The sequence below is a fragment of the Rattus norvegicus genome, chromosome 1, assembly GCF_021556685.1.
Source record: "Rattus norvegicus strain SHRSP/BbbUtx chromosome 1, alternate assembly SHRSP_T2T, whole genome shotgun sequence".
NCBI lineage: Eukaryota > Metazoa > Chordata > Mammalia > Rodentia > Muridae > Rattus > Rattus norvegicus.
In genome coordinates, this window is record NC_141534.1 from 201,705,532 (window position 1) to 201,729,594 (window position 24,063).

A 24,063-nucleotide genomic window follows, 5' to 3' on the forward strand; every position below is an offset into this window, starting at 1 on the left:
AACACTACTCTCAGGACAGGAATGTGGGATCATAATGGAAACCAAACAGATATGAGTCTGTCCTGTTGTGGGTGTATACTCAACATTCATCAAAGAGCACAATGTGTGGCCTATTCTGGTGCATTCCTCTCAGACAGCTTAAGTGCCCGGCTCTCAATAACACAATTTCTGCAAAAATTAGAGGAACCAGCAACTCTATTTTTGAATGTAAATCCTAATTTTTCCCACTGTAGCAAGTTATATTTACTATCATGCTAACTCTAAAAATGTTCTCAGTACTCCTCTCTCCTTATTCCCATGAACGTGCTCAAGGCAATTCCACACAATCTAGGAAGACCAAGATCTTCAAGGAGCAACTTAATAGATGGACGCTGCTGAGTTTAATCTCACATAAACCGCTAGACACCACCTACGTCAAAGAGTGATATCCAAGGCAGGTCTTAAATGCTTAGTCTCAAGACATAAAATACATGTCCTCATGGGCTCCTGAGAACTAATGAGGCAAGCAAGCTATAGGGAACCCCCGTCTAGCTGGAGCTGCTGTGTGCAAGGAAATCAGTACCCTGGTCTGCACAGGATTCTGTTCCGTGCTTGTATTTGCAGACCTTCCAGTCCCATTTGTCAGGGGTGAGTGTTGGGCCACGATTTTAGAGTTAGGATACAGGAATACCGTGTTAAGGGAAAACCATATTCTCTACAGGCTGTACCCTTTCTGTTATTTGTTTTATTTTGATTTTGAGTTCTTACTATCAAATCTATTATTAATCTCTCTTCAGGCTCAGACTTCAATTAACCAGTATTTTTGACACTAGCCACCCATGGGTCAATCAGCAGGGAGGAAAAAGTCAAGAGGAAGGCTGGTGTTTGGCTCAGGTTAAAACTGGCCACAGTAACCAGAAGTCCTACCTACTGATCAGTGGGAATTCTGAAAAAGATCCAACTTCTGTACTAGCTGTCTCTGTGAACTAAATGACACTAATACTCCTTTGTCTTTGGAGAGTGATTTATAATTTACAGAGGCGCATGATCTCATTCAACCCACTCCCCCTCCTCTCCCAGGGACCCCATGAGGCAAGGGAACCACCACTATGAGATAATGCTGGAGCAGCCTGGGAAATTCCACCTTAGGTGATGGATGATGGGGGATTGTCTGGGCCCCTTGGCTCTCCTCCTCACTATGGGCTTTTGTGATTAATTCATCCACTTGCTTAGGAAGTTGCTCTCCATCTGAGAAAATTAAAAACACCACTCTCTGGATAAGGACGTGGGATCATAAATGGAAACCAAACAGAAAAAAAATTTTTGCAAAAATACAAGCTCAGCAAAAGAGAAAACTCTGACATTGCTAATAAGGAATAAATCAAATAAAGGCTATTAGCAAGCCCCTGGTATCTGGGGAAGACTTCAGAATGTTTTGCTGAGCTCTTAACAATGTCATTTCTACCTGAGGTATTCAGATAGCTCTAGGGTAATTCGGCTTGCCCTGTTCAGCACTGCTGTGGACACCTGCCAGCCAGAAAGACCTCACACAAAACCCCCAGGAGTGCTAGAGAGCATGCCTGCAGATGTCTATAATCTTCAGGGCTGTAGGGTCTTCCTCAAACAGTGCTTTCTATTCAAGAGGATAAGTGGGTGGTTGGCTGGGAGGCAGAAAAGACATACAAATGGACTTAGGTATTTTGCTGACAAAGCTCAGAAAGGCCCAGGGCTTGCTCCCTTGCCTGTGGGCATGAGAACAATTGGGTCATGTGAACAATCAGGTCAGAACTGGGATGTCATCTGATTTCTTCTACCAACCCACAGGGACTCTATCTGGACTCTCTTCTTCCATTTTCTCTTATCAAAAGTTAAAAGGCACTAGCAACGTTAGCTTGGCAACACAGTTGCTTGGTCAGTGGGAACCTGTTTTGAGTGGGTGTATGATTTTGTGTTGAGACAAACTCATCTGTATCTTAGGTTGCATGCAGCCTGTGGGCCAAGGGTGGGCCATGCTTACAGCTCCCTGATAGTGTTGCTTTAAACTATTTTTACTTTCAGTCAGGTTCTTGGTTCCTGTCATCACTGAACAAGTCTTCCATGACTCCTCTGAATTATGCTTAAGGCAGAAGCATAATTCGAAAAGGTTGGCCCTGAAGAGTTTCAGTGCCAGTGAGCGTGACTCGAGGCAGCAGTGACTTGCCGTGATGCAGGGTACCTGAGCAGTGGCTGACATGAGGTGGCAATGCTTTAATATGGGGTGTGTGGTTCAGCCCAGACTTCATTGTTGTCTTAAAAACTATCTGGTAAAGAGCCCCTCTCCATGTTGTTTGCAAAGGCAAGACCACATTCTTCAGCAATCTTCCCCTCTTCTTGGACTTTAAAGCTCGTGAGTGTTATCCCTCACAGGATGGTGTTTCCTTAAACGCAAGGCTTCACAGAGCCATTATCCAGAGCCCAGCTAGGTCATTCGGTCAATACTTTTTTCTCCTACTGCTACAAATTCAGTAAGTGTACATAGCAGGCTTGACTGGAGAAACTCCATGACTGAAGCATCTACAGGGTCTTGAATTTTAATATAAGGGACAAGGGACCATACACAGTGTGTTCTTCTCTTTTCTAAGCTTACCTAAATCAGCCTGCCACTCTAGTTTGGGACAGACTCTCAGAATTGTCAGAGGACATCTGCATCTTGAAACTCTCCAGGGAACATCTGTGTCCATCTCACTCAAGGTATTCAACAGTGGGACTAGAAAGTCCTTTCATTCAAGTCCCGAAGGTCCAGTGAAGTAGTCTGTCAACATGGATACTGTAACACATCTTTACCTAACTGGAGTCGAGAGGCATCTTCTACCCAGCATGCTCCAGGAGGAGACCCTCTAGGACACATAACCCATTTCATTTCTGTAGGGTGGATTCTCAAGACCCTCAGAAGCCTGGCTCCTTTGGCCAATGTCAGCTGAAACGATGCTTGAATCAGAAACATGTGCTGAGACTGTGGCCAATTCGTGATTTCTAAATAACAGCATCGATCCCCACTGCTCCCCAGAGAAGAGGCCGGCCTTGTGCTCTGTGCCATTGGAGCTGGCTGTCCAGGGCTCCCAAGAGCACACAGTCCACTCTTGCTACTTGTGCATTGATTTTTTTTCAGGAAACCTCTATAGATTCTTCAGTCAGCCGACAACCGGGGACAGGGACGCACTATCCTCTCTTGCTAAGACGTCTCTCAGCGCATGATTCACGATGTGTACTGTTAACTCTTGGGCCACCAGAGCCTGGTACTTACCCTGTGGAAGGGTTCATGATGCAGCCTCCTTTCTCCGCAGCCATCCTGCAGCTGCAGCCCCTTTCCAGTGTGTCGTGATTCATCCCGAAGTTGTGGCCCAGCTCATGTGCCAAGGTCACTGCGGCACCAAGGGGGCTGTCTGAATGGTCCTCAAAGAAAAACACAAGAGCAGAGATTTACAGTTCATATCTGCTTGGCCTCTTCTCCACCATTTTCTCCACCTCCCCTTGGCATTTGTTCATCATTAACGCTTGGTTTAACTGAATTCCCCATAAAGGCCCAAATACAGAGCCTTGTTATTAACTTCGACTATGGGAAGTACTTTGGCCTATTTCATTAAGCCCATTTGGGGTTCGTCTTCTGAGGGCCATCTTATTATACATGAGGATTTTTGCTGATCTCCCTTCTTCAAAACACCATCGAGAGAGGCAAAATTTATTCTTAATGATAGAAAGAAAAGGCTGCCTGGTTAAGGGGATGTAAGCTGCTTTCAAATCAATCCTGAACGGCTAAACTTAATCCTGTTTCTTCCTTTGCCTGGTAGGGGATGACTCTGGGAAAGTTCTTGTCAACCTACGGAAACAGCTGATCATGTAACGTAATTTACTGGAAGGTTGATTGAATTAAGGTTACAATTCAGTTATGTGTCAGTCTTGCTGGCCCTTTAAGTTGACCTTGGACATAAAGAAGGCCCCGATTCTCTGATGGAGCTGCTGGGATTCACACTGACCTTTTGCCATCAGCGAGCACTTCTGGCCACCTCCAGCTTAACTGCTTAACATCCTTCTTGGATAGCTCGGCTCAAATAGATACTTAAACATAACTAAAAACACAGTCTTTTTTAAAACTTAATCTAAGATTGGTTAATTAGCTGATGTGGTTTATAGAAATTCTGCCAGTGAGGGCCATGGAATATCTTGCTTGAATTTTGGTTTGTGTTATCCAGGAACTCAAAACATGTCCGGAAGAGAGTATGATATGGTGTTTTAGAAAATCTCTTCTTTCCAGTCCTCTTGAGGACTCTGGGTAAAGGTATGTTTCTGTGAGAGCCAGCAGATGTTACAGGTCAAGGGCAGGGCTGTCACCAGATATTGTCTAGGACACAATAGCATGTATAGAAAGCAAGCTGTTCTTAGACTCAAGGGAATTCCTGATAAATTACTAATTTACACTTCACAGTTTCCTGTTGTAGAAGTATCACAAATTTTACCTTTCAGGAAATCAATTCTTAATAACATGCATTAGTGAGGAGAATATTGCCACAGTAACATATGGAGGACTGAGTTTCGTCAGCATGCTTGGCAAAAATAATTCAAGGAACTTGTTCCTTGAGAATATTCACCTGATGTCTTTTTTTATCTGCTTGGTGAATTATCAGTTTTATCTTTATTTTTTGAGTTGTCTTACATCATGCATAAATGACAATTTAGATTCTGTCTTAAGGATTACTAATAAATCCTTTATACCTGCTAACAATTAGGAAAACAAATCTTTTTGTGTGTTTGATACCATGCCCAAATTAACAATTATTATTATTAATATTATTATCATCATCATCATCATCATCATCATCATCATCATCATTATTATTTTAAATGTTAGTTAGGAACAAAGGCATGGCTTTAAATTACTAAAACTAATAGTTGACTTACCTTGAAAAAATGGGGGAGATGGTTTTAGAAACCATCATATTTTTAGCTCTATAAAGGTTGCCCCCTTCTTGTCAACCACTTTCTTTTTCTATACTGGGGGTCCTTGGTATGGTGAGGGTCACATGTAACACACATGAATCCAGCTCAGGATGCCGTAACAGAAAAGCAGTGTTAATGTTTTAGGTCTGAACAGGAAATATCTGGTTTTGTTGTCTCATGAATCCTACAGAAGTTAAAGCTGTTGTATGATGGTAACTTCCACCCTATTTGGTATTTCTCTGTGGGCTAAAAACTGTGTGTAAAGACATTCTCTGCCATCTAATTGGTAAAAACCAATTTTCTAAAAAAAGTTATTTTTTTAATTAAGTATGCAATGTTTGTGTCTTATGTGTGGGTTTGCCTACGTGACTGCAGTTGCTGTGGAACCCCCGAAGTGGGCACTGGGTCCCTTGGAGCTGGAGTTACAGGAGGTCAGGGGCTGCCTGCCTTGGGTTCTGAAAACCGAACCCATGTATGTCCTCTGGAAGAGCAGCATGATGAACTCTTCATTGCCGAGTCATTTCTCCAGCCCCCTTGACAATTAACTTTGGGCCTGACGTGACTCTCCTGACATGGCCCAAAGTAGCATTTATTCTCATGTTAATTTCACATATTTAAAACAAAATAGGTTTTTTTTTTCTTCTACATGATTTTAAGGAGGGGCTCTTAGTAATGACTTTTATGAGAACAAAGCAAGGGATACTGGCTGACAAATCCTTTATTTACCCTGTCAGGTGGGACATGGGATGTTTTAGCCCCTTGCAGGGGCAGGACCTGCTTTGCTTATGAAGGATTCCATTTTGGCTCTGAACTGTATTTGTGCCAGTTTTAAGTGGCAAAGTCAGTAGCGACTAACCATGGAACCATGAAACTGAAAATTACTCCCTCTTAAAACTTTACAATCTGTCCTATGAAAACATAGCTGCGATCTGACTTGAAATTAACCTGGCACCAGCAAAAACCCAAACTTTCCAGTGACTTCCACAGTGGAGATCACCGGCTGGGCTTCCATGTTCAAAGGAAACCTGAGAGGAGCCGGTTCAAGCCAGCAGATCCAGCGAGTGGGTGCAGGCCCTCCACATAGCCTGCCCACGCAGTGCATGCTTGCATAAATTACCTACCACTGCTCCCAGACGGGAGGAAAATGTTTACGTACCATCGCTAGAAAGATTAGATTAGGCAGTATGCAGAGAAAATAACACTCAGCAGAATGTAACTATTTCCCACCCTTTCCTACAACCCAACACTCAGGAAGCTCTGTGTGGAGGGTGGGGAGAAAGTCATGGCTTCTTGGGAGGGCAAGAGTGTATTTATTTAAAGGACACAGAGGGACAGGCTCCAAGGATATCCCTATCTGAGAGTTGGTACCATTCTAGGGACAGTCTGGTATGAGAATCCCTTCAGAAGGGCTAGAGTGGGAGGGAGCCCCCCCCACCCCCCGTCGGGCAGCAAGTCTAAGTTCTTTCCATTAAATGCATAAGAAATCTCCAACATGCTTCTCGTTGTACTTCCTTCTACAAACATATATAGCCCTGTATATGACAAAGTTAGCCCCGTGAAGCAATAAACCCAGGCTTCTGCCTTCCAAGAATAAGGTTATGATAAAGACAAATTGTCCTCTGGCCAGAAGGTATGTTAAGCATTTGCAATGGTACGTAGTGAAAAACCTCAAACTTCTGACTGGTGGGCGCAGGGGCAGAACCATCAAAAAATCACTTGAGTGGCAACATTTGGTGAGGCCACAGTCTATCCCTCCCATACCCCTTCCCCCCCAAGTTGAGCACAGAGGGCAACCCCCATGTCCTGGTTCACCCCAACATCAGGAAGCTTCCCTGGATTGAGATACTTTGACCAATAGTCCCTGTCGAGATTATTTCTGCACAGAAGGAGCCACTCTTCCACGTCTGCCTTCCTTGAAGACCATCTGTGTCTTCTAAACTGCCCCCCACATGTGGGAAAATAAATCATAAATACGGGTAGAATCTAGAGAGCATCAATGGCTTCGAGAGGTCTGACAGGAGTAGATTTCCTGGGGAAATCACTAGACGGGGAAGATAGCTCCCAGACATCTTTGGCTTACCATGACCACTCCTCCGGACTGTTCTGCAGTGCACATGCTCATGATGGGTGCCATGCCAATCGTGGTTCCTTGGAAATAAACCCCACTACAAAACAAAGGAAGGACTTCCTTTAATCTCACACATTGCGGGTCCATTTCTGAACATTTCAAGTCTTTTCTAGGCAGACCTGCCACAGAATGTTCAATGATGCAAACGGCCCCAGGAGGGGGTATCTACTTGAGACTTTTATCTTTTTCTCATTGCACTTTACTTTTCCAGTTGCAAGATGGTCCCATAATTCTTGCAGAGTTTTGCTGTCCAGACTCAGACAGTGGCCAGGTATTGCTTTGTATTTGTAAGCTGTAGCCTGCTTCTTGTAAGGAGCTGTTCCTTTGAAACAATGCCTGCTGATGGAAAGACTGAGAAGTCACCAGGAATCACTGTTTGCTAAAAGAAACATAGGAGACAGCTTGGGAGATTTTCTGTTGTAGCTAGAGTTTGCTTTCCTGTGTAACTCATCATCTCCAGACACGGAATCCTTCAAAGGGTTCTGCCAATATAGCTTTTGAGACTGAAATCGGCAGAAAAGCGATCACTTCTCCAGACCTAGTGCATAGCAAGTAAGCACCCACAAAGCCGCAGCATCGGGGAGGAAGCTTCCAGAAGGGAACTTCCAGAAGGCATTCTCCTATCTGGAATCAACCTAATCATAAAACTAGTTATACCGACTGACTGTCTCAGTGTGTTTGTTAATCCCAGCCTCAGGCATTACAATGTTACGCTGTATTTGTTGGATTCCTACAAAGTAATCAAGGCACTTCATCACGTTGCACTAGTCAGGCTAACAGACAATGCACTTAGAGTTTGAAAAGTCAAATATGGGGCTGAAGAGATGGCCCAAAGTTAACGTAAGAGCTGCCTTCTCTTCTAGACGACCTGGATTTGATTCTTAGCACACACAGGTCACAGCTCTCACAACTATCTGTAACTTTAGTCCTAGGGGATCCAACCTCCTCTTCTGGCCTCTGTGGGTATTAGGCACATGTGGTGCATAGGTACATGTAGACAAACACTTATACATGTAAATAAAATAAAATGAAATCTTCACAATGATTAATTGGACAGAGGTAGCAAGTATATAAATATTGTTTCTTCCATCCCTCTTCTGTTTCTTTTCTCTTTTCTTCTTTTTATCAATTGTCTGTCTGTCTGCTGTCTGTCTATCTAATCTAATCTAATCTAATCTAATCTAATCTAATCTAATCTATGGCACAAGAACTATCCCTTGTTATCCATGAAGGTTAAAGTTTGAATCTTCTGTGGGTACCACAACTCATACTCAATTCCTTGTATAAAATGGCATTGTGTTTGCATAGAACCTGTGTCTCCATACAATCCAATCTCTTGATTAGTTGTCCCTAATGCCATCTAAGTTGTCTATCAGTCATTACACTGAATTATTCAGACATGACAGGGATGCAAGTCTGCACATGCTCAGTAAAGATGTGCTGTTCTCTGAACATTTCCGGTTTGGGGTTAGTTGGATCCGTGGGTGTGGAGCCCTCAGATGTGGAGCGCCGACTCTGCACTCAGTCACAGCAGTAGGCTCTTCATTCAGCCTTTGTATTTACAGCTGCTCACATACACAGACCATATGAATGGTCACAACTATATATACAAGTAAATTAAGAAGGTTAAAGATGTTAACTTATTTCCAGATGTTTAAGTTGGACAGATTCCTTTAGTGGGGAAAAAAAAAACAAAAACAAAACATTCCAACTTAAAGTACATGAGATGTACTTTTAACAGTGCAGGACTGATCGGTGCATGAAATGGGAAGAAACCAGTCCCATCTACAGGGGCCCCAGGAGAAATGGTTAGAGTAAGTGATCAGGGGCCACTGACAGACTGAGGGTAGAGGGAGGCTTTTTCTAAAGAGAACACAGGGCAGAACCATCTTGTTCCCTTCTCATGAATGTTCAACAAATTAGATCTGACTGGCCAACGAACAGGGACCCTTGTGTCTGAAGGTTTTGCTTTGCTGATTTAAGTTACACGAGAACAAACAAATAATAGTATAAAGTACCTAAAGATTAAAATAAACATGTGGTGTTTCTGAAAACATCTGCTTCCTATGGATTCAGGCTAATATAGTGACATTCTCTTCTTTTAAATACAAAGGTGCCTGGAGTCACTCACCATATGCTGTGGGACAGTTGTACCTCCCCCTTCATTTCACATCCCCATAGCACTTGCTACTCTAATGCTTTCTATTTTTCTACTTTCTCTCAGCAGACATTCTTCAGAGCAAAAAAGGTTTAATACTGGTCACTGCTATGTTCAAAGGACCTACCTGGGTCCTAGCAGGTGACAAGTGGGTACTGATGGGGTGAAGATCACTAGGTCAAGATGATACTCACTGACCTGGAAAGCCAGAGAGAACTCTTCCAACAGAGGAGAAAGGCCCTAGGTGTTTCCCCAGGTACCTGACAATTTTCACTCACATGCTTTGCTTTCAGATCTTGTAAAAATATAGATTTTTCCCACTAATGATAGATTACTTGAGGCAATCTTATTGAGACTAATACCAGAAAAACTAGCATAGAGAAAAACACTCAGTTATGGATGGAAGAGTATGGGAGGGGACCATAAATAAAGAGTCCTGCAGGGGGACAGGAGACTTCCCCGATGGATGTGTGAAGCCAGGTAGGGATGTGTTTGGCCATGATGCAGGCTGGGAAGGAACCAGTATGCTGTGCAGACCCCAGAAAAGTATAAGCACATGGCACTGCATCTTTAATAGAGGAAGATGGCGCTGCTCACCTGATAAGCTGAGCGTTGTCGTGGGATTTGCGAGGTAGAAGCTTTAACTTTCTCCAGTCTAGAAACTCATGGAGGCTGGTGAATGGGTCCTGGCTTATAGAGCATTTGTCAATGTCATTCCACACTTCTACTCCCACCAGGACAATACGGATGTTCAGTGGTCTGTAAAACTAAGAGAATGGGCATCCTTGGAGGATCACATTGTCAGGAACTTAAAGAGAGAACTGAAACGGATTTCACCTTTGTAGTCCATTCTTGAAAGTCAGAAAACCACCTCCCTGTGCACCTTTGTTCCCATGGCAACAGAGTTTAAGAACTAGTCTTAGTACTCGATCCTAAGTGGAATGTTAACTGGACTCTGGAATGTTGACTAATTTGATGCTAAAGTTATCAACCATTTCTCCCCCGTCTGCCTGCGTGTACATAAAAACAACTTGCTATGATTTAAGTATGCCTGTAGATGTAGGCCGCCATTTAATATGCTGGAAATTAATATTTACTGCAAGAAAAAAACAAGATGAAGATCATTTAGATACTTCTGCCAACAATAATATTTTCGTTTCAAGTACAGTGGCCTGTCTATGAGATATTGAAAATGAATCTGAATTACTCAGTAAAGACTCAGCTTTGGCTGACACCGTCATGCTCCATCACCTATCAAATTAGTCGGTTTGGTGCCTTCAGAATAACAGAAGCATAGGTAAAACCTTCTACAGTAAATTTATGACCATGTTTTTCTTATCATATCAAAAAGTGAGATGGAAAGATCTGTCATGTGGAGATTTTTCTCACAGGAGCTTGAGAGAGAAAGCTTTGAGCAGACTCAAAGGGTGTTTTCTCTTTCATCCCCACATGTAGGGAGTTATGGCTTCAACCAAAGCCACCTTCCCCATCCACAGGAGGTGGGGGAAGAAAAAGTCTTCTAATTGTCAAAGGACGGTTTGTCTCATGTAAGCCTAGAGGGACAGCATGAGTTGCTAGCCAACATGAAATGCACATCGGTCCATCCTGGGCTTCATGCTGAGAGGCTTATAGGCCCATAGCTCAGTCTGCAATGCAACTGTACAGTTAAGAACTGATATCGTTCCTTTATAGTCAAGATGATGAGGCTAGGAAGGGCCATGTAAATTGTTCCAAATCGTCCTTGCTTCAAATGGAACAGCATACTGACAGGGAGAGGACTCTGTCGTCTTAAGTCACCTTGTTGCCCTATTAATCTCTTGATGCCAGTGACATACAAGTCCACATGCAACAAGAACGTCCCTTCCCCCTGCTTCTGAGACCCTAGATACACAGGAGAAAAGCATAACTTTATATAGCCCTCTCCAGAGGGAGGCAGATCCTCTAAATTTCTAGTAACATCTGTCCAGCAAGGAACAAAAATCCTAGCAGCTTTGCATTTGGAATTAAGCGCCATTCCAGCATGGTGAGCTGAAGTGCAAGGAACTCCCTAAGGCTGAGCGTCTGACCCCAGATTCTCAACCCCACGCAAGGAAGCTCATCGTTTTCCTTGCTGCTCCCCAGAGTCACAAGTGAACACTGGGTCAGCAGAAGAACTCAAAGAACCGAGCTAGGGCACAAATTATGTCACAGGCTATGCTGATTGCAGTGGTCCAAGCTGGGGTTAAACAGATAACGAAGACCATATGAAATTAATACATTAATAAGACAATTACATAAGCAAAATGCTGCCTGTTGGTATGTTTTTCATCAAGAAATCACACGACTTGTGCCTCTTTGCAGACTTCCAGCCTGAGTTTCCCAGAAGAACAGTTCCAGGATCATCCTGAATGATGCTTGCTCAAATCAGGGGCACCCCTCAAGATGACATTCCCAGCTGTGTCATATGCAAAGTTCACAATAACCAGAAAACAAATGTTCAATGTTGATATTCATGCCAACTTTTATTTAAGCGAGTCCCCAAGGGCCAGACATCCTGAGTGGCCTTGAGGGTTGTCTTCTGAGAAACAGACACTCTTTCTCAGTGTCTTCCCAGGAGTATCAAATGGAAACAGGAGCTCAGGCCTAACCCATCATCTTTCTCAGTACTAACTTAGCAACATACCAACCAGGGAGGTTGTTCCTACCCATGGAGAGGTTGTATTTCTCGGTGAGCCCCCTCAAACCACATCGTAGCCTAGATTTCAGGCTTAGTCAACTCCTCTCTAAGTTGGTACTGTTGGTTAACATTCATGGATGCTGTGCCTAAAGCAAGCCTGTATTCACTGTTTACTACCTTTACTGAATGTCCCTCCTTGGTTTGCCCACAGGTCATCTTGGTTCTTGTTAGTAAAGTTTAATGAGCACAAGGACAACTCTGGCTTGGTGCCAAGGTGCTATCTAAATCCTGATTTAGTCCACAAAGCAATTCTATGAGTTAGGAATTGTTACTGCTTTCATTTTAGTGTCAAGACGCCAAGGCTTGGAGGAACCAGGTAAATTATTCAGGATCATAACTGCATGACTGGGCTGGTACACAGAAAGGGTGACTCTGATGCCATGATTTGAATAATTAAAACTGCCACCCACATTGTGAGTACTGTGACTCCAGACTTCCAGAAAAGCTCACAGGCCTATGTAGGTCAAATGGAGCTTGGCAGCTGCCTGCCTGGTTCAGGGATCCCAGAATGTATGTAGACACAGTCAGAGACCCACATGAGTGATTGTCCTACATACGCAACAACCACGAATGTTTGCTGTCAGTTCTTGCTGTGTGCAGGAATGTGGCACAAGCAGAACAAATAAAGATTAGGATGGCCTCGCCCTGGCTCAGCTGCTCAGAGGTTAGCACAAGGGTTTAGGGCACAGGACATGCTACCATGAATCCAGTTAACTGATATGCTATCCCACTGAGCAATAGCACTAACAGGAAGTCCAGAGAATGCTGTGGTGGAGGGGGTCAAAGCTTTCTGGAATGGATAAGAGACAAGGGACGTAGCGCTCCCTAGGGTCTCAGGAGAGTTTGCATTTTTGAGGCGACTGGCTTGAGGGGACGAAAAGAGAGGGAGGTCACAAGAGTGAAGACTGCAGAAGTAATTCAGAGTCCTTCAGAGGATGGCTACTGAGGCTTGGAGCTGATGTCACAGCTTAAGAAGGCTGGGTTGGAGTGATGGCTTCAAGATGTGAAGCTTCAGTCCATAAACTTTGCTGTTCCTGCGCCACCAGTGTAATCCAGACCCAGGAAGAACGCCCCTTTTTTGCTAGAATCGTGAACATCAGGCAGTCATTCTGTTCCTGTTACCTAGGATTTCCTGACCCTGTTTGGGACTTCACCTTTGTCTCTGAGTCACTTCTCTGTCTTCCAGTCTGAAGCTTTCTCTTTCTCCCAGCCAGTACGACTAAATGGTTATTAATTTAGAATGCCCAAACTGAGCCAAGATGTCAGCAAATGAGGAAGTGGCCACTGAGACAGTCAATGAGTTTTGGGCTGAAACTCTCCCAAGAGTGTAGTTGCAAAACCAAAACTGGGAAGTCTGATGTTGCCTGGAGCCAATAGCTGTGGATAGAGTTGCCCAAGGAGTTTAGGTGTCCTCTCCAGGGTCTCTAGACCCTGTAGAAAGGTAAAGAGGAATGCCAGGGCTAAACATGTCTTTTTACTCAGCGAATTGGGTCAGCCCTCCTTTGTCCAGGAGCCTACTGGGTCTTCTAGAAGTAGCACAAACTATTAATAGACCCCTCCCCCATTTGCTCATTTTCAGTTTCATGAACTGAAGCAAGATAGAAGAACCTAGAATAGACCTAGATAGAACCATAAAGACAGGTAAGGGCAGAGGACCAGATTATCACTTCTTAGAATGGGCAATTCTAGTTAGATGTTGATGTAGCCCATCATCTCCTTTTACTTCTGAGGGTCAGAATAAGTGCTTTCCCTCTTTAGAGAAGAGGGGCTGGGGGCTATCAGATGACAGTCTGCCTTGGTATTGTTGGTGTGCTGGACTGTTCTCTTAACTACTTAATCTTTTCACTTTCTGTCACTCTGTCTTGGCTTTATGTCACCAAGTTTTGGCAAACTCTGGATGGATCTGGGCCAAGCCTCCCCTTGGGTCAATCAGAGTGGAATAGGAAAGATAAGATGCAGGAAGGATTATTATTTTTTTTCCGGAGCTGGGGACTGAACCCAGGGCCTTGCGCCTGCTAGGCAAGCGCTCTACCGCTGAGCTAAATCCCCAACCCAGGAAGGATTATTTTAAAGGTAGTTGCATGAGCAAACAAACCCTAGGGAATTCCAGCACCTCAGCCTGGTTGTGATCCTGCTTTTCCATTTTAGACGGGTCTCAGGTAACCCAGGTTAGCCCCCAACTCACTCTGTAGGTGAGAATGAGCTTAGACTTCTGATTTCCTGCCTCTACCTTCCAGGGGCTGGAAATACAGGCAAGCTCCACTGGGGTCAGCTTCTGTGGTGCCAGGGATAGGACTCAGTGCTTCATGCATGGAAGGCGGGTAATTAACCCACATCCTTAGTCACTATGACCCACGTTTAATTCCTGTGCAATGTTGACATATTTCCCAGCATCGATGCTTTACCACATTCCCCCTTTCCAAAAGACTGGTTCCCTAACTGGGATTCTCCTTCATCTTTCAACTTTAGGATACACAGTAATATGCAAAGAGTTACTACTAAAACATACTTAAAAACATGTGTGACTCCAGAGTTCAGTCTGCCTCCAGGGTCTGATGGAAGAACCGGGACCTTTGGCAGTCTAAATTCCCATTCAATCAGCTCCCGCTCTAGCTATGTGCATTCTGTTCACACACAAACACAAGCGTGCATGCACATACGCACACCAGCATGGATGAACATGTATATGTGCATACACAAACACATGCACACACCTGTATGTGGCCATGCACTGTGAGCACAAGGAGTTACCTACTGTACCTAGAAGGGGCAGGAGCAGACCAAGGCCTTGGCTGTTCTGAGTGCACTACTCACCCACGCTCCACCCTGCACAGTTACTGTTGCATTTGCAATAACCTCTGTCCCTATGCCAGGGACAATGAGTGGCTCTCACCTGTGACTCTAGAGACCTCTGCTCACAGTATCATTGAAGAGCTGTCACTTGGGTGCAGGAGGAAGGGTTTCTGTGTCTCTCTGCTATTGGTCTGCTGTGACTGCAAAAAAGGGACTACAAATCTGATGGCTTCTAAGTTCATGATGCATAGAATTTGGGACAGTATGGTCTATAAGCTCTTGTAGGGTATAGATAAATTTATGGAAGGGCATTTGCCTTCCTCCTTCTGAAAATGTTGAGAATGTGAGTTGAACAGAACAGGACTTCTTGGAAAGAAGGATGTAGCAAGGAGTCCTTCTAAAGTGCTCTGTCACAGAAGCCTGTCTGTGTGAGGAATGGCTATAGGCAGACCTTCCTTTTCATGTAGAGGTCATGGGTAGGAGATGCGTTCCTATGGAGAAGCTCAGCTTTGTCTCTTCTCTCCACTGGTGACATCTGCAGTGTAGACATGTACCAGGTGAATTCCTGGTTTTGTGTCTGGAGCTGCCAGCCACATAGATTATGAGCATCTCCAGGGGACATCTGAAAACACTTGTGTCCAAGTGCTTCCCTCACTTCTGCCAGCAAACAAGAAGTCAGACAAGTCTTTGGAAGCCCCTCCCCCTACTGCCCGTCAGGAGTGATAGGTAAGCCTTTGAGAGAAGCCCTGCCTCAGATGAGAGCCACCAGCCCCAAATAGTCCAGATTCTATTCGTCAGGAGGGCCACTGAGAAAGGATGCTTTAGACAGAACTCCCATTTCCTTGCCAGCAAGCTATAGAAAGAATCAGATTCCCGGAAATCATCTTGTGAAAATGGTGGTGGGGTCTCTCTCATTCCCAGTGAGAGTCTTCCAATAGCTGTTGTTCTTAGAGGAAGTGTTCTTCAAGGAGCTTCTGCAAATGGTTTGATTCATCAATCCTTGAGATGTGATTGGGTTGTGAAGATTCTGACATAATCAAATGGTTACTGCCTGGCTGGAGTAATCCTAGGGTGCTATTACTTGGAGGAAGGATCTAGTTTAAGGATTACACGGGTGTGTCCTTAAAAGATACAATGGGGGGCCACTCCTTGCCTCTCTCAGCTCCCTGGCCACCACAAGTTGAGCAATTGTGCTCCACCATACCCTCTCTGCCATGACGGTCCCCAGCCTTGGAGCCAGCAGACCTCAGACTGAAACTCCCAAAGCCATAAGTAAAAATAAAAGTGCCTTCCTCCACAGTTCTTCTTACAGGTATGTGTCCTATAGATGGAAGGAGGAGGGGGACTAATGTGACTGAGCCAGAAGTCAGCTTCTGGGTTCTGACAGTGGAGCTTGTGAAGTCCACCCTCTAGTCCACACTGGTGCATCATGAACTCCACATGGGAGAGCAGGGAAGAGGCCAGGCTATCAAATTCTTGAAGTTTCAATGCACTCTACCAGGATTCTGTCTAATGCATTGTCCAGAAATCTCTTAGGCTGGAACACTTCCTGGCAAGACAAGATCCTAGAGGAAGCTGAGTCCCCAAAGCCATCACCGTCCAGACCAGCTAGGACTGGAATCTCCTAAGTTGCCCAGGACTTGGAAAGTACCTGCTCAGAGGACTGGCCACTCAGAGGACAAGCACAGGCCCCAGGGGCAGCCTTTGGTCTTTTTTGCTCAGTCACAGGAGGTGTGTTTAATTTTCCCAACCTCATTTCCACACACTGGCGTCAGCTTCGAGGTTTAATCACCTGCAAAGGAACTCACCTTGTCCACGTGATTGGCGATCTCTATTAACCGCTGCTTCACTTTCTCCAGATCTTTTCCTTGCCTCTGAAACTTAACAATTTTAAATGCCAGCATTAATAATGGTAAGAATATCAATCAGAATTCCTCCTCCCAGATCCTGGGCTTTGGTGACACCCTGTACTCCTGGGGGGAGGGAGCTTCCAGTACATTTCAAGGGGCTCCCATTGTGCCAGGTAGTTTCTCCAGCTGGGGAGTCCCCGCAGTTGCCAAGACAGTAACGTCTGCAATTCTTCCAACTTCATAAGTGATGGAGGAAGGGACATATTTTGGCAAGATTAAACGAACAATGGTAGATTCTCCAAGGCCACTTTTAATACCATCTCCTTGATTGTAACTTCCTGAGATGCTTCCTTTTTTATTTGCTTTTAAACATTAAATATGAGAAGCTCATGCAACACGTCCAAGGAGAATGGGGAAAAGTTAACACATTCTTTCCCTTAAATTGGCCTTCCAGAATGGGGAGAGTTTTCTGAGAACTTGTCAAGCTGTTTTTGTCTTTGGATGTTGAATGTGTTTAGGAGAAAAATGTCACAAATTTATAGTATGTTAATAGAATGGTAAGAAACCATAGGGAAGATAATCTAATGAAAATGGAATAAAAAATGAATTGAAAGAGAAAACAACAGTGCAAAGCTATTATCACAAGAGGGAAGGATTTCTCTACCATGCTTGCATAGCATTCATTCGTTCGTTTGTTCATTCATTCATTCATTCATATTAAGGCATGTCCAACATTTCCCAAAATGTCAAAATGTAATTTAAAGCCATCTCTCATTCTTCCTAGACAATTCTCCTTACTTAGAGAGTTTAGCTACAGAGAAAAGCTGTGTTATTGGCCGGTTCACTTTGCAATTATTATGTTACACTAGATGCATCTTTTTTTTTTTTTTTTTTTTTTTTTTTTTTTTTTTTTTTTTTTTTTTCACATTTTTTTTTTATTAACTTGAGTATTTCTTATATACATTTCGAGTGTTATTCCCTTTCCCGGTTTCCGGGCAAACATCCCCCTCCCCCCTCCCCTTCCTTATGGGTGTTCCCCTCCCAACCCTCCCACCATTGCCGCCCTCCCCCCATAGACTAGTTCACTGGGGGTTCAGTCTTAGCAGGACCCAGGGCTTCCCCTTCCACTGGTGCTCTTACTAGGATATTCATTGCTACCTATGGGGTCAGAGTCCAGGGTCAGTCCATGTATAGTCTTTAGGTAGTGGCTTAGTCCCTGGAAGCTCTGGTTGCTTGGCATTGTTGTACTTTTGGGGTCTCGAGCCCCTTCAAACTCTTCCAGTTCTTTCTCTGATTCCTTCAATAGGGGACCTATTCTCAGTTCAGTGGTTTGCTGCTGGCATTCGCCTCTGTATTTGCTGTATTCTGGCTGTGTCTCTCAGGAGCGATCTACATCCGGCTCCTGTCGGTCTGCACTTCTTTGCTTCATCCATCTAGTCCAATTGGGTGGCTGTATATGTATGGGCCAAATGTGGGACAGGCTCTGAATGGGTGTTCCTTCAGTCTCTGTTTTAATCTTTGCCTCTCCCTTCCCTGCCAAGGGTATTCTTTTTCCTCATTTAAAGAAGGAGTGAAGCATTCACATTTTGATCATCCGTCTTGAGTTTCGTTTGTTCTAGGGATCTAGGGTAATTCAAGCATTTGGGCTAATAGCCACTTATCAATGAGTGCATACCATGTATGTCTTTCTGTGATTGGGTTAGTTCACTCAGGATGATATTTTCCAGTTCCAACCATTTGCCTACGAATTTCATAAACTCGTTGTTTTTGATAGCTGAGTAGTATTCCATTGTGTAGATGTACCACATTTTCTGTATCCATTCCTCTGTTGAAGGGCATCTGGGTTCTTTCCATTTTCTGGCTATTATAAATAAGGCTGCGATGAACATAGTGGAGCACGTGTCTCTTTTATATGTTGAGGCATCTTTTGGGTATATGCCCAAGAGAGGTATAGCTGGATCCTCAGGCAGTTCAATGTCCAATTTTCTGAGGAACCTCCAGACTGATTTCCAGAATGGTTTTACCAGTCTGCAATCCCACCAACAATGGAGGAGTGTTCCTCTTTCTCCACAACCTCGCCAGCATCTGATGTCACCTGAGTTTTTGATCTTAGCCAATCGCACTGGTGTGAGGTGAAATCTCAGGGTTGTTTTGATTTGCATTTCCCTTATGACTAAAGATGTTGAACATTTCTTTAGGTGTTTCTCAGCCATTCGGCATTCCTCAGCTGTGAATTCTTTGTTTAGCTCTGAACCCCATTTTTTAATAGGGTTATTTGTTTCCCTGCGGTCTAACTTCTTGAGTTCTTTGTATATTTTGGATATAAGGCCTCTATCTGTTGTAGGGTTGGTAAAGATCTTTTCCCAATCTGTTGGTTGCCGTTTTGTCCTAACCACAGTGTCCTTTGCCTTACAGAAGCTTTGCAGTTTTATGAGATCCCATTTGTCAATTCTTGATCTTAGAGCATAAGCCATTGGTGTTTTGTTCAGGAAATTTTTTCCAGTGCCCATGTGTTCCAGATGCTTCCCTAGTTTTTCTTCTATTAGTTTGAGTGTGTCTGGTTTGATGTGGAGGTCCTTGATCCACTTCGACTTAAGCTTTGTACAGGGTGATAAGCCTGGATCGATCTGCATTCTTCTACATGTTGACCTCCAGTTGAACCAGCACCATTTGCTGAAAATGCTATCTTTTTTCCATTGGATGGTTTTGGCTCCTTTGTCAAAAATCAAGTGACCATAGGTGTGTGGGTTCATTTCTGGGTCTTCAATTCTATTCCATTGGTCTATCTGTCTGTCTCTGTACCAATACCATGCAGTTTTTATCACTATTGCTCTGTAATACTGCTTGAGTTCAGGGATAGTGATTCCCCCTGAAGTCCTTTTATTGTTGAGGATAGCTTTAGCTATCCTGGGTTTTTTGTTATTCCAGATGAATTTGCAAATTGTTCTGTCTAACTCTTTGAAGAATTGGATTGGTATTTTGATGGGGATTGCATTGAATCTGTAGATTGCTTTTGGTAAAATGGCCATTTTTACTATATTAATCCTGCCAATCCATGAGCATGGGAGATCTTTCCATCTTCTGAGGTCTTCTTCAATTTCTTTCTTCAGTGTCTTGAAGTTCTTATTGTACAGATCTTTTACTTGCTTGGTTAAAGTCACACCGAGGTACTTTATATTATTTGGGTCTATTATGAAGGGTGTCGTTTCCCTAATTTCTTTCTCGGCTTGTTTCTCTTTTGTATAGAGGAAGGCAACTGATTTATTTGAGTTAATTTTATACCCAGCCACTTTGCTGAAGTTGTTTATCAGCTTTAGTAGTTCTCTGGTGGAACTTTTGGGATCACTTAAATATACTATCATATCATCTGCAAATAGTGATATTTTGACCTCTTCTTTTCCGATCTGTATCCCTTTGATCTCCTTTTGTTGTCTGATTGCTCTGGCTAGAACTTCAAGAACTATATTGAATAAGTAGGGAGAGAGTGGGCAGCCTTGTCTAGTCCCTGATTTTAGTGGGATTGCTTCAAGTTTCTCTCCATTTAGTTTAATGTTAGCAACTGGTTTGCTGTATATGGCTTTTACTATGTTTAGGTATGGGCCTTGAATTCCTATTCTTTCCAGGACTTTTATCATGAAGGGGTGTTGAATTTTGTCAAATGCTTTCTCAGCATCTAATGAAATGATCATGTGGTTCTGTTCTTTCAGTTTGTTTATATAATGGATCACGTTGATGGTTTTCCGTATATTAAACCATCCCTGCATGCCTGGGATGAAGCCTACTTGATCATGGTGGATGATTGTTTTGATGTGCTCTTGAATTCGGTTTGCCAGAATTTTATTGAGTATTTTTGCGTCGATATTCATAAGGGAAATTGGTCTGAAGTTCTCTTTCTTTGTTGTGTCTTTGTGTGGTTTAGGTATAAGAGTAATTGTAGATTCGTAGAAGGAATTCGGTAGGGCTCCATCTGTTTCAATTTTGTGGAATAGTTTGGATAATATTGGTATGAGGTCTTCTATGAAGGTTTGATAGAATTCTGCACTAAACCCATCTGGACCTGGGCTCTTTTTGGTTGGGAGACCTTTAATGACTGCTTCTATTTCCTTAGGAGTTATGGGGTTGTTTAACTGGTTTATCTGTTCCTGATTTAACTTTGATACCTGGTATCTGTCTAGGAAATTGTCCATTTCCTGAAGATTTTCAAATTTTGTTGAATATAGGTTTTTATAGTAAGATCTGATGATTTTTTGAATTTCCTCTGAATCTGTAGTTATGTCTCCCTTTTCATTTCTGATTTTGTTAATTTGGACGCACTCTCTGTGTCCTCTCGTTAGTCTGGCTAAGGGTTTATCTATCTTGTTGATTTTCTCAAAGAACCAACTTTTGGTTCTGTTGATTCTTTCTATGGTCCTTTTTGTTTCTACTTGGTTGATTTCAGCTCTGAGTTTGATTATTTCCTGCCTTCTACTCCTCCTGGGTGTATTTGCTTCTTTTTGTTCTAGAGCTTTTAGGTGTGCTGTCAAGCTGCTGACATATGCTCTTTCCTGTTTCTTTCTGCAGGCACTCAGCGCTATGAGTTTTCCTCTTAGCACAGCTTTCATTGTGTCCCATAAGTTTGAGTATGTTGTATCTTCATTTTCATTAAATTCTAAAAAGTTTTTAATTTCTTTCTTTATTTCTTCCTTGACCAGGTTATCATTGAGTAGAGCATTGTTCAATTTCCACGTATATGTGGGCGTTCTTCCCTTATTGTTATTGAAGACCAGTTTTAGGCCGTGGTGGTCCGATAGCACGCATGGGATTATTTCTATCTTTCTGTACCTGTTGAGGCCCGTTTTTTGACCAATTATATGGTCAATTTTGGAGAAAGTACCATGAGGAGCTGAGAAGAAGGTATATCCTTTTGCTTTAGGATAGAATGTTCTATAAATATCCGTTAAGTCCATTTGGCTCATGACTTCTCTTAGTCTGTCGACATCACTGTTTAATTTCTGTTTCCATGATCTGTCCATTGATGAGAGTGGGGTGTTGAAATCTCCCACTATTATTGTGTGAGGTGCAATGTGTGTTTTGAGCTTTAGTAAGGTTTCTTTTACGTATTTAGGTGCCCTTGTATTTGGGGCATAGATATTTAGGATTGAGAGTTCATCTTGGTGGATTTTTCCTTTGATGAATATGAAGTGTCCTTCCTTATCTTTTTTGATGACTTTTAGTTGGAAATTGATTTTATTTGATATTAGAATGGCTACTCCAGCTTGCTTCTTCTGACCATTTGCTTGGAAAGTTGTTTTCCAGCCTTTCACTCTGAGGTAGTGTCTGTCTTTGTCTCTGAGGTGTGTTTCCTGTAGGCAGCAGAATGCAGGGTCCTCGTTGCGTATCCAGTTTGTTAATCTATGTCTTTTTATTGGGGAGTTGAGGCCATTGATATTGAGAGATATTAAGGAATAGTGATTATTGTTTCCCTTTATATTCATATTTGGATGTGAGGTTATGTTTGTGTGCTTTCATTCTCTTTGTTTTGTTGCCAAGACGATTAGTTTCTTGCTTCTTCTAGGGTATAGCTTGCCTCCTTATGTTGGGCTTTACCATTTATTATCCTTTGTAGTGCTGGATTTGTAGAAAGATATTGTGTAAATTTGGTTTTGTCATGGAATATCTTGGTTTCTCCATCAATGTTAATTGAGAGTTTTGCTGGATACAGTAACCTGGGCTGGCATTTGTGTTCTCTTAGGGTCTGTATGACATCAGTCCAGGATCTTCTGGCCTTCATAGTTTCTGGCGAGAAGTCTGGTGTGATTCTGATAGGTCTCCCTTTATATGTTACTTGACCTTTTTCCCTTACTGCTTTTAATATTCTTTCTTTATTTTGTGCGTTTGGTGTTTTGACAATTATGTGACGGGAGGTGTTTCTTTTCTGGTCCAATCTATTTGGAGTTCTGTAGGCTTCTTGTATGCCTATGGGTATCTCTTTTTTTAGGTTAGGGAAGTTTTCTTCTATGATTTTGTTGAAGATATTTACTGGTCCTTTGAGCTGGGAGTCTTCACTCTCTTCTATACCTATTATCCTTAGGTTTGATCTTCTCATTGAGTCCTGGATTTCCTGTATGTTTTGGACCAGTAGCTTTTTCCGCTTTACATTATCTTTGACAGTTGAGTCAATGATTTCTATGGAATCTTCTGCTCCTGAGATTCTCTCTTCCATCTCTTGTATTCTGTTGGTGAAGCTTGTATCTACAGCTCCTTGTCTCTTCTTTTGGTTTTCTATATCCAGGGTTGTTTCCATGTGTTCTTTCTTGATTGCTTCTATTTCCATTTTTAATTCCTTCATCTGTTTGATTGTGTTTTCCTGGAATTCTTTCAGGGATTTTTGCCATTCCTCTCTGTAGGCCTCTACTTGTTTATTAATGATTTCCTGTGTTTCCCTAAGTGTGTTCATGTCTTTCTTGAAGTCCTCCAGCATCATGATCAAATATGATTTTGAAACTAGATCTTGCTTTTCTGGTGTGTTTGGATATTCCATGTTTGTTTTGGCGGGAGAGTTGGGCTCCGATGATGGCATGCAGTCTTGGTTTCTGTTGCTTGGGTTCCTGCGCTTGCCTCTCGCCATCAGATTATCTCTAGTGTTACTTTGTTCTGCTATTTCTGACAGTGGCTAGACTGACCTATAAGCCTGTGTGTCAGGAGTGCTGTAGACCTGTTTTCCTCTCTTTCAGTCAGTTATGGGGACAGTGTGTTCTGCTTTCCGGCGTGTAGTTTTTCCTCTCTACAGGTCTTCAGCTGTTCCTGTGGGCCTGTGTCTTGAGTTCACTAGGCAGCTTTCTTGCAGCAGAAAATTTGGTCTTACCTGTGGTCCCGAGGCTCAGGTTCGTTCGTGGGGTGCTGCCCACGGGCTCTCTGCAGCGGCAGCAACCAGGAAGACCTGTGCCGCCCCTTCCGGGAGCTTCAGTGCACCAGGGTTCCAGATGGTCTTTGGCTTTTTCCTCTGGCGTCTGAGATGTGTGTGCAGGGAGCAGTCTCTTCTGGTTTCCCAGGCTTGTCTGCCTCTCTGAAGGTTTAGCTCTCCCTCCCACGGGATTTGGGTGCAGAGAACTGTTTATCCGGTCAGTTTCTTTCAGGTTCCGGCGGTGTCTCAGGCGCAGAAGTCCTGCCGCTCCTGGGCCCTCCCCCACGGGAGCCCAGAGGCCTTATACAGTTTCCTCTTGGGCCAGGGATGTGGGCAGGGGTGAGCAGTGTTGGTGGTCTCTTCCGCTCTGCAGCCTCAGGAGTGCCCACCTGACCAGGCGGTTGGGTCTCTCTCTCACCGGGTCTGGGAGCAGAGACACTAGATGCATCTTAAATGGTCTATGCTTCCTCAGATCAAAAAGGCCATCTTTAAATTCTCATCTCCAGTGTTTGTAAGAAAACATCAACAATCGAGGTAAAGCTAGTCCTAACTGGCCAAGTACTTTCTTGCATTCTTTTTGAG

At 43.3% G+C, this 24,063-nt stretch overlaps 1 protein-coding gene across 7 annotated transcripts in view; it reads right to left on the reverse strand.

Annotated features, from left to right (window-relative positions):
• Nucleotides 1-24,063, reverse strand: part of Adam12 (ADAM metallopeptidase domain 12) — a 338,938-nt gene that overhangs the window by 66,854 nt on the left and 248,021 nt on the right. For all 7 annotated transcript variants that reach the window (XM_087588420.1, XM_087588431.1, XM_087588406.1 and 4 more), the window contains 4 exon segments: nucleotides 16,557-16,628; nucleotides 9,837-10,006; nucleotides 7,034-7,118; nucleotides 3,263-3,411 (listed from right to left, as the gene is read on the reverse strand). In XM_087588420.1, coding sequence (XP_087444546.1) covers nucleotides 3,263-3,411; nucleotides 7,034-7,118; nucleotides 9,837-10,006; nucleotides 16,557-16,628 — 476 coding nt within the window.